The following is an 11,087-nucleotide window of genomic DNA, read 5'->3' as shown; positions in this document are numbered from 1 at the left end:
GCAGTGACAGAGACGTCCAGGTCTCTGCTTTGCCCCAGCTCACTGATGTCAAAGGTTTGCTCCTTGCTTAGCTCAGGCATTTCTGGGTAAATGATTTTCCAGCTTTCCATGTCAAATGCAGCCCTGCTTGTCCATTATAAACCAACACACTGTTACCTGCTCTTGTTCCTCCACTGCCTTTGTTGCTTGGTCAGCTCTCCGGGGTGTGCAGAATAAATCCCCCCAAATCACTTTTATAGAAAGCCAGCTATTGATAGGTGTCAAAGCAGCTCTGTTTGTGCCCATGATGCTTTTTGAGAGGGCTAAGAATCCAACTTTAATCAGACTTAGACATTGCTTAAGTTGTATCCTCTCAGTCCTGCCCTTTTTTGACCCCAATTGTGAAGTACTGCAATTAATTTCATCCAGGCCTTCCCTCCCACAAGGTCTGTCCTGCCTTTCTGTTTTTGCTGGAGGGAGTAGTGTGTTCCCCAGAGCTCTTACCACCCCAGAGAGATACTGTCTCCTGCAGCTCATGCAAAACCTCCCCAGCAATGCCACAAGAGGACCCTAAGCTGAGCTGAAGCATCTCCCTGGTTTGGAGGATGAATACACGACCTGTGCCAGAAGCATCTATTTAGAAATGCCCACATAGAGAAGCTCATTTCTGCCCCACCTGAAACAAGAGGTGGAGATGAACTCCAGCAGGTTTCCACCCAAGTCAGGATCTAGCTTTGTGCATAGATGGCTACTCATGCCCCAGCTGAGGTCTGAGCTTACCCAGTGATTTTAAAGGGAGGAATAAGACCTCAGTAATTGGCAACAGACTGACAGGAGCAGGGAGGAGGCTTCATCTCCTCCGCTCTCCAGTGCCAGCTCTCCAGTTCACACCATCCCCATTTGCACATCAGCTTTTAATATTTAATTGCAAGCTTTGCCAAGGGACTTTGCCTCCTGTTTTGTAAAGAAGCAGGAGAGGAAGGAGTCAGCGGCGTGGTACTGAAAAGCCCCAAGGAGACTATCAAATGGCAGATCCTGGGTGGAGGAAAGCGCTCTAGCATGTAAGTGATTTTACACAAAACCCTCCCCAGATCACAGGAGATGGAATGAATTAATATCAGAAGAATCCTGCAAACCCTCAGCAGCTGGGGGGGGGATGCTGTGCTGGTTGTGGGAACTGTTCAGGGTGGGCTGGGAAGACTATTTCCATCAACTGCCTGTACTGTATTTAAGGAAAAGAGGGGGATATAAATGGAAAGTCAGGGAACGTTTCCCTCCTCACAGGCTCATTCTGCCACAGAGCAAATCCCTGGAGGGCTCTTCACCTGGAAGTGCTTTATGTTAGACACCACTGCAAAAATGGAAACAATCCCTGGACTGTGGGAGGTGGGAGCCTGTGATCTAACAAATCTGTCTCTTCCCTAACATCATGGGAAATTACCTGGAAAACAGAAATAAAAGGGAATTTCTAAAGCAGCTCCCTCCCTCTGGGCTTGATGTCAAGATGTCTTAAGGGCATGAGAGGAGAGGCAGAGATTCACAAACTGCTGGATGGCACCCTGGAAAATCTGCCCCTCTTGAGTGCATCTCTAAGCGGGCATCCAAGCACGGGTGGTCAATGGCTCTGGGCACAGCCCAAAAACTCAGACCAGTGCAACAGGGATAACTTCTGAAATGCAGTTTGGAAGCCACATGGCTTTTAAAACAAATGCTTTCAAAACCTAAATATAATCATCTAATGATTCCATAGGTTAAATGTCTGTGTCAGTAATTAAAGAGCAATTGCATTCAACTTGTGGGTCCCTGGAGCTCTGTCTGCATTCAGAAAATGAACCCCAGATGACCTAATGTTCTTCCAAGTGTCAGAGCAGTCATTGCAAATCCAGTGCCTCAGACTTCTGCTGCACATATCTGAAGTCTGGAACACAAAAATGTGTTTGGCAGGGGAGGCCAAGAGGTGCTGAATTCTCCAGTTACTGCCTGAAAGCAGAGCTGGTTCAGGTCTGTGCAACATTGGAGACACAAGAAAATTGTAACCAGTGATGCCCACACAAAATATCCAGCAAACAAAGGTTCAGTTGGTGAAAGTTAATTATTCCTCTGGTTCTTTTCCTGTCACAGAAGTGAGTGAGCTAAGAGAATGGTGTTGATCTGTTAGAGGGTAGAAGGACTCTGCAGAGGGACCTCGACAGGCTGGACAGATGGGCAGAATCCAATGGCATGAGATTGAACACATCCAAGTGCCGGGTTCTGCACATTGGCCACAGCAACCCCATGCAGTGCTACAGGCTGGGGTCAGAGTGGCTGAGAGCAGCCAGGTAGAGAGGGACCTGGGAGTGCTGGTTGATGGTAGGCTGAACATGAGCCTGCAGTGCACCCAGGCAGCCAAGAGGGCCAAGGGCATCCTGGCCTGCATCAGGAACAGTGTGGCCAGCAGGAGCAGGGAGGTCATTCTGCACCTGTACACTGCACTACTTAGGACACACCTTGAGTCCTGTGTCCAGTTCTGGGCCCCTCAGTTTAGGAAAGATGTTGAGTTGCTGGAAGGTGTCCAGAGAAGGGCAACAAAGCTGGGGAGGGGTTTGGAGCACAGCCTGATAAGGAGAGGCTGAGGGAGCTGGGGTTGCTTAGCCTGGAGAAGAGGAGGCTCAGGGGAGACCTTATTGCTCTCTACAACTACCTGAAGGGAGGTTGTAGACAGGCAGGGGCTGGTCTCTTCTCCCAGGCAACCAGCACCAGAACAAGAGGACACAGTTTCAAGCTGTGCCAGGGGAGGTTTAGACTGGAGGTTAGGAAGAAATTCTTCATAGAGAGAGTGATTGGCCATTGGAATGTGCTGCCTGGGGAGATGGTGGAGTCACCATCACTGGAGGTGTTTAGGAGGAGACTTGATAGGGTGCTTGGTTGCTTGGTTTAGTTGATTAGATGTGTTGGATGATGGGTTGGATGCGTTGATCTCGAAGGTCTCTTCCAACCTGGTTTATTCTATACTAATGAGAACAGTGTCAGGCAAAGGTGGTGAAGATCCATTCCCTCGGTTAGGAATGGCTTCATTTGTGTCTTTTTTTAACCCTATTTTATTTCTTCAGAAGTGAATTTCTGTGATGGGCTTTGCAGTGAAGGCAGCCTTTGTTCCACAGCTGATGGACTAAGCCCATAAATGGAGATGGATGCACAAATGGCTGGCCTCTTTTCCCAGGATCTTCACATCCAGCACCATAACCTTTGCTCTCTCACTTTGATGCCAGCAGACAGAGAACATGGAAAAAGCTGAGAAGCTGAGGCCAGCTCAGTCCTTTCCTTTTCTGTGCCATCCTCCAAGGAGCAGTCCGGAGCGCAGAGCAGTTCTTCTGAGAAAGTCTGTGTCCGTCTCTGAACTGGTTGCCAGGTGTGTGATTAATCTATGGTTGCATTTCACTTTAGATCTGGGGAGTTCCAGGGTGGGCTCTCCCTCTCCCACCTCCATAACATCCCTGGAGGTTTTTAAGGCCAGGGTGGATGTAGCTCTGAGGCACCTGATCTAGCATGAGGCGTCCCTGCCCATGGCAGGGCGGTTGGAACTAGATGATCCTTGAGGTCCCTTCCAACCCTAACAATTCTATGATTCTATAACAGAAAACTTTCACTCTGATGAAGTCTTTCCCAAGCACAACATCCCAGTGTGTCAGGTCTTGAGCTACAGGCAAGTACTTTTCTGCCATTAGTGCTCTTTGCTGTTCTGTGTTGCTGATGGGGTATTCAGTCTTGGAAGACAAGTCCTGATTTAAAAGTCAGATCCACTCAAGAAGCTTCCTCAAATACAATGACACAGAGGAGTATGCCTTTGACCCCAATGGCTGGAGCATTCCCAGATGGATAATTAAAGCTTTTAATGTTGATTGTCTCTAAGGTGCCACAAGGGAAACCAGAAATTCTAGAGAGATGAGTTGATGAGGAGACAAGAGGGATATGGGTATCTCCTCCTCTCCTGGCTTCTATCAATGTCTCCAACCAAAATGCTCCAGGGAGAGTCACATTTCAACCCAAGCCCAACCCAGGCCCTTGAAGGGCTAATTTCTCTTCTGGTTACAACCCTTAACTGAGATCAGACTGCAACGCTGCCAAGAGTGAGACAAATAAGATTAGCAACAGAACCCACAGTACATAGCCCTCAACATAAGAGTGACAGAGCAGCTGTCAAGACTGTCTCTTGAACTTCCCCTTGGGACAGTTCAGTTCCAAATATCCCAAACTTGGTCACTTTTCACTGTAAATAGTCATCTATATGACAGGGTCTTTGGAGGAAGCAAGGAAGAGAAGAAAGGTGATTTCTTCCACAAAGGTCTCAGTCATCACTGCTGTCACATTAGGTCAGGTACTGACTTGATAGATCCCTTTACATTAGGTTAAAGTTAAACAAACAAACAATGCATTGACCTTCTGGGAAGCCTGGCTTCAGCTGCAAGCCACATCTCAGCAAAGTGCAACACTCCACCATTTTCAGCCAACATAACCCCCCAGTACATCCCCCACCAGTGGGGAGCTGGGGTGCTTCAGGGCCACGTCTGCACGAAGCTTGGGAGGAAAGGACTGCCCTGAACTAATCCATTAGACCTAAAACCAGTCCCCTCTGGAGGATTTTTCACATCTCTCTCATTCTTCAGGACTCCTTTTGAAGTCTGTTGGGTTTGCTATTTTCCAGAGGGTAGGGAAAGGAAGGAAGAGCCTAGCTACTAGATGGAAAACTGCTTTTGGACTGAAAAAAAAGATCAAGGTGCCATTTCTTGTCTTCCTTGCAGGTACCAAAGCATCTTGGACTATGAAAGCAGCATGTCAAAGCAAGAACATCCCAAGGTAAGAACCAAAGGCTTCAGACCAGATGGGACAGACAGGATGACTTCCTGTTTGGAAACACAATTTCCTAGAGAAAGAGGATGGAGAGGAGGATAAAACAATGATCCAAGAGGGAAGAGCACCACTGGTTATGGGGTTTTTTCCTGCTCCAAGGCTTCCTTGCATGGCTATGGACAAATGAGGAGGAGACATTAGAAATAGGCAAGACAGAAATGTCTTCCACATTTCAGAATGGGCTAGAGTTTGTATTGTGTCCCTGACATTTAGCCCACTTAGTCCAGAGAATATACAGCAGAAAGTGATGGGACACTCATCCCAAAAAGTCAGAAGGCAAACTGGTGATGCTTGGAATAGAAGAAAGGGAAATAAACATTTCAGAAGATTTATTATTTAAGGTAGATATGAGCCTATTGTGATGCTTGTTTGGGATTCTTTTAGCTCATGGAGAGAAGACACCTATCACAGGCTAAAGTCAGTCCAATGGGGAAAAGCTCTGCCTTATATCAAAGCCATCCCACTAATGTGCGCTTGAGCAAGTCCATGGAGGATCTTCCTATCCCTGACATCAGTGCTCCAAAAAGGAATCTCAAAGAACTCCTGGCCATCTTTGACACTCCTAAAGCCAATCCACAGCATAAGAGTTTACATTTTGCTCCACTGAAAACACCATCTCCCAATGACATTTCAAGGAACAGGAAGGCTGATACCAGGATCATGACAACAATCCAACCCCTGAGCATGGAGACCAAACCCCGTAAAGACCTATCCTTTCCTTCTCCTCTTCAAAGCATTCAGAAGAAGGCACTATGGAGTTCTGACACCACCAAGTGGAAAGAGTCTCCTGCAAAGGTTAGTGGGTGCTCCTCTTCAAATGATCCTGGAAATGTTTCCTTTGAATGCCCAGAGTCACCCTTGTAAGTGGTTGGAATAAAAGTCCAAACCACACAGACTATGTGGAGGCAATGTCAGAGCTGCCTTTGCCTCTGGAAAGCCTCTGTTGCAGTTGCCTGTCCTTGCTGGGTCTTTGTGCAGTTCCTCTCCTCTATCTCTGGGAATTTACCTGTTCCCTGCTGTCGTTCCCACACAGGAAGGGAAGCTGTCCCACGACAGGCAGGCGACCAGCTCCTCGGTGCCGGATACAGCTGATGACTCAGCCACAGGCAGAAGCTGTGAGTTGGATTTATTTTGGTTATCAGTCATCATTGCTGCTCTCTTGGCAGCTCTGTAGTTACAACTGGGAAGGGTCTACTTGGTCCTGGTGCTAAGTTGTATTTCCCATGTAATCCCACAGCAGAGGGATCCCAGGCGGTTCTGGCAGGACACCATGTGGGCACTGCCAGGACTGGCCAGGCACTGGTGTGGCCAAGCACTGGGAGTGCAGAGAACAGACAGCCCTACGACTTCACCTTCCAGCCCTGATCAATCTCATTGCATGGAGCTGGCAAATCCCAGGGCAGCTGGGATTTGGGCCAGTGATGAGTCCACAGAGCCATGCTGACTGTCCCTGTGTTGTTATCCGAGCATTTAAAAATAGCTGGCACTAAACACCGAGGCAGAAGTGCATCCATGTTTAGTTTGGGATGAGTAATACCTCCCTGCACCTCAGCTCTGAGCAGAGGAAAAGGGAGAGGTTCCTTTGTACCTAACTAAAGAGTCTTGGCTGAGCTCCTCTTGGAATTTGGCAGTGGTAGTGTATCAGACACAGTCATTCTTGGCTTAAGACAGGACGTGTAAGTGATCCCTAACTCTATGATATCACTGGGACTAAAGCAGGTCAGGGATATTTCAAGGCAAGAGGCATCTGTGAGCAGTAAGAGATCCAAACTGAAGCTTTGCATGGGAAAGGGTTGAATTTTACCACACAGAAAGCAAAAACTCTCCCTAAATCTCATAATGACTGGACTGGAGACTGGGTCCCCCCTACCCAGGAATCATCCTGACCGCTTCATGCCTGGACTGAGAATCCAAGAGTCCCATAAAGCATCCAACTAGGGTTTGTTCTCTTCCCTTTCCATTTCTTCCCTTTGTTTCCCCTCACACACACCAAAGCCCCCACCCAAATAGTTTAAAAGTCACCTTGCCTGGATTTGAGACCCTAGATTTAATTACTCAACTGTATGGGTAAAGAAGTCTCTTCTTATTGTTTTTGTAATGTGGTGTGTTGACATTCCCCCCCCCCCCCCCAACAGTAACTTTGCCAGACCAGCTCAGTTGGAAGCAAATGGAAGCTGTATTTACAGGCAAAGCTGCAGTCTACAAAGGAATGCAATGACTGTGCACAAAATATCCAGCATTTTACAACACTTACAGATATTTACAATTAACAAACAGCACAAGATCCCCCCTGGCCAGAGATCAGGAGGAGCGGGGAGAGGCAGGGCACACAGAGAAAGTTGCTGTTAGACTTAACCAAAAGAATGCAGCCAAGGTCAAGCAGAAGCAAGTTAGTATCTCTCCAGAGCAAAGAAGTGAGAAGAGACAAGAAGAAGGAACTGCTTTGGTCCAACCAATTTTATGGTAGAACTCTCTCCAATGGAATCATTTAGAATTATCTTCCTTTTCCTTCTTACACCCAACAGTGATTTGTTTACTTTTTGCTACTCTTCTGCTCAAGATCTGTGGAAAAAATAAAAATATACATATATTTTAAAGGCATAGCCTCAAACTAGCAGACAGAAGCACATGGGCAGCTGATGTTTCCACAATATTGTGGGGAGATTTTTGCTCCCATCAAAGCACGTGGAGTCGCCGCGCCAGCTTGCTAAACATGAGCACAGGGTTGCTGCAGGCTGCCTTTTATGGCGTGAGGAATACCTCCTCCTCTGGCTCATGCTCTATCTTAGAGCCTTACACCAGCCTCCAGCCCCTGACTCAAAGGCCTTGCAATAGCAAAGGCTGTGCTGTCTCCAGCGTGGCTTCTTTGGTAGTGCTAGGGTTCAGGTGGTGTGGGCTTCCTTCTAGGGAGGTATCCGCAGCAAGGGAGCTAGGAATAGGACAGCTACCTCTGATGTAGGTGCTGGATTTGCTCAGAGGAAGGAGTTGTAATGCTTCCTAAAAAAGTCCAGGAGCCAACTCTCCTGTATCTCTTCTGGGACAAGATGGGTTTGGGACAGTACCTGCCCTGTGCTTGATCATCCTCACAGAGTGAGAGACATTAATGCTCCATGTACCCCAGCAGCACCCAGGACAGGTCTTCTGCAGGAGCCTTCTCACCATCATCCAGGGACTTCCCCACAGCAGAGCTGAGGAGAGGGTCACCCAGGCTGGTGCAGTGAGCTGTGGTATGGAAATCAGTGTCATAGAATTACAGAATCATTGAACCATTGAGGTTGGAAGAGACCTTTGAGATCACCAAGTCCAGCCCTCACCTAGAGCTTGCAATCCTACCACTACTAAGCCAAATAGCTAAAGAGTTTGAAGCCACCTGATGTTGAAAGGGTAAGCACAGAGCACTGCTCTTCAGCCAGGGAGGACAACAGCATGGCAATGTTTAAGACAGCTCTGCTGACTAGCATTTGGCTTATCAGCAAATGCATGTCCATGCAGCAGTTCAGAGCTGAAGTCAAAGCACTGGTTGCTGTACTTCCCTCCAGACACAGCACAGCCACCCCTGAGACACTGCTGGAGTCCTGAGCATTGCTCAGGAAGGGAGACTGCTGCCCCCTTAGAAAAGCCCATTCTCAGGCACCTAAACCAGCAGGGCTACATCCCCAGCCATGCTGGCAACATCAGATGATCCAGAGGAAGCTGCCACCAAAGGCATCACCAAATCACTAATTAAAGACTTCCAAGTAGCTATAGTTAGTGGTAATGAGGGTTAACTGAGCACTGGAAGATTTACATGATAGAACAAAATACTTCCCAGGAAGGAAGCTGGTGAATCAAGGAACCATTTTCCCCAAAGAGAAAGGGTTGAAAGCTTGAGTCCTTTAATATTGAAGAGGAGAAGGCATCAGCTAATTTGCTGCAGGTAAAGTCTCCTGAGTACTCTGCGTTTAAAAATTAACAGCTTCTAGATGAATTCTGGCAACGAGAGAGAGGAAAATCATGGCTAAGGAGGAGAAAAGAGAGGCATGCACGTGGGCATGCTGCTCCCTCAGCTCGCACACATCTGTGCGAATGCAGCTTCATTATTCAGTGCTCCCAGCTGAAGGCCACGAGAGGATGTTACCTCGGTGCAGTGCAAAGAAGAAACAGCAGCCTGACACGACTGTAAAGCACAGAGCATCCAGACAGGCTCCAAAACGGGTTTCATCCCCTCCTCCCTCCAGCCCTCTTATATTTTGTACTCGTTTCAGCCTTTACACTCAGTGGCATTTGAGAGCGAGGAGAAGTAGTCAGAAAACAGGGGGTTCCCCCGTTCTGAAGGAGGGATACCCTGGCTTGGCTGCAAGCATTGCTGGGCAGAGGATGTGTTTTCCATTGCCGGCTGTCACAGCCGCGCTTGCTCCTGCGAGGGGATGCGATGCCATCTAGCGACAATGAATCCGTCCCACTTCAGTCCCCAAACTGCTCTGCACCGCAGCCGCCAGGCGCTGTCCCTCAGCGCCAGCAGCGGACCGAGCTGCCCCGCTCCGCCTCGCCATGGCCTGGGGTCTTGCAGCCAGCGCCTCCCTTCTGCAGCACCCTGTTCAGCAGGCGGCTTTGGGAGAACATCACCAGTGAGCTGCAGAGATCGGAAAGGCAGGGGGAGAAAAAAGCTGATTTGAGATAAAAGGCTGTGCTTGTGCTGCAGATGGCTGTGAGTTCAAGGCAGCTCTGGCACTTGCAGGGAGAGAGGCTTCTGCAATCGAAATGATGCTTAGAAGCTCATTTCCCTTTCAGCAGTTGCTTTTCATGAGCATGAAAAACAGGAGTTGAAGGTCAGGACTCCTGTAAGTGGCCAATTTGTCCAGCTCCAAGTGCTTTGCCTCTGCAGCTCCTCCAGGAAGGAAACTTGCAGTATTTAAGCATGAGATCCATCTGCCCTCCTGATCAAGGCCCCCCCACATCACAGAAAGAAGGGACAGAAGCAGGTGCCATCCATCTGCTTACACCTCTCCCAGCCCCAGCAACAGTCAGTTGGGGCTGCTGGGGTCAGAGGCATCATTTCTGGGGGCTGCCATGGGAGTGTGCAGCAGTTCCCTGGAAGTTGTGGAAGGGAGCAACCAGCCTCCAATCACATTTGGGCAAGGTTTTTCAGGAGCAGGGCTTGCAGCAACCATCAAAATGACAAGCTAGACCCATCTAGTTGGCTTCGGCAAAGCCTAGTCTGTTCTCTCCTCTGTTCTAACCTAAAGAGCTTTCTGCCTTGCTGAGTCCCTGCTTCCCTCTTCTCTTGGCAGCCAGTAAGAGCCACCCCATCTCAGGGCTGCCTTCTGCTGCAGACCCCTGTACCCCCAGGCTGCTGATCTCCCCCCATACTGCTTTCAGCACCTCTCAGAAAGGCCCAGTGCCACATTGGTTATATTTCTTTTTCATTTCCTGCTGATTAATTACTGTCTTTCAGACAGGAGAAAAATCCTTCCCCAGGAGCTGTGCAGAACTGTCAGATAGCTCAGCTCCTACAGTCTTGCACAGAGTGCTTGCAGGAGCAGTATGCTGGAGCACTGAGAGGGGACACACAAGTGGAAGTCACAGCCCATAGCAGATCAGATCTTCCACCTAGGGCTGGAGAGAGAGAGCAGGAGAATAAGCAACCAGCCATGCATGCAGACAGACCACCCCCTGTGTATGCATACTGCTTGTTGCAGCTAGAAAGACAAGAACACACTGCAGATGAAGTGAGAGCTAAAGGTGTGCACCCTGTGTGCTCCTGCTGGGCACATGCATGGCACCAGGACACACATTCTTCCCCATCTTGAGCTGCTGACTGAGCCAACACACTCTGCCCTTCACCTCCTGCCTTGATGTCTTTCCAGCCACACGGAATAAATCAGCCTTAGCCTGCCACTGTGTTTGCTGACACCTCTGCCATGCAGTTCATGCTACCTGAGAAGGGGTGCGTTTGCTGTCAGCCCCTGCCATCCCCAGCCCTCTGACTCATAGCCTGGCTGGTGACCAAAGAGCTATCACCCTCCTAACAATACCCCTTGCTTTCCTGCTTCATTTCCTGTGATACTCAGCATGGACCTCTTTGGTCTGCACCTTCTTGGCTGCTTTGTGCTGCCTTACTCACAGTGTAGGGTCTTCTCCTCAGCACACAGTAGTAATGAGGGTGGCTGTATTTCATCCCACCCCCAAGATGGTTGCCCTTCAGCCCATTCTAATTCAGCTCTCTCCTTTGACCCTCTTTT

General features: G+C 48.8%; 1 protein-coding gene across 1 annotated transcript in view; it reads left to right on the top strand.

The window, feature by feature from the left end:
• The first annotated feature begins 957 nt into the window (after positions 1–957).
• Positions 958–11,087, top strand: part of XIRP1 (xin actin binding repeat containing 1) — a 34,076-nt gene continuing 23,946 nt past the window's right edge. The window contains exons 1-5 of the mRNA XM_068145933.1: positions 958–1,040; positions 3,228–3,367; positions 4,758–4,812; positions 5,251–5,661; positions 5,900–5,981. Of these exons, the coding sequence (XP_068002034.1) occupies positions 3,240–3,367; positions 4,758–4,812; positions 5,251–5,661; positions 5,900–5,981 (676 nt within the window). The 5' untranslated portion in view covers positions 958–1,040; positions 3,228–3,239. The remainder of the gene's footprint in view (positions 1,041–3,227; positions 3,368–4,757; positions 4,813–5,250; positions 5,662–5,899; positions 5,982–11,087) is intronic.

This window comes from Melanerpes formicivorus, unplaced genomic scaffold (assembly GCF_026170545.1).
Source record: "Melanerpes formicivorus ecotype bairdi unplaced genomic scaffold, bMelFor1.0.p_v2 SCAF_13, whole genome shotgun sequence".
NCBI classification, from domain to species: domain Eukaryota; kingdom Metazoa; phylum Chordata; class Aves; order Piciformes; family Picidae; genus Melanerpes; species Melanerpes formicivorus.
The sequence above is the reverse complement of the archived record's forward strand: the minus strand, read 5'-3'. Positions and strand labels throughout refer to the sequence as shown.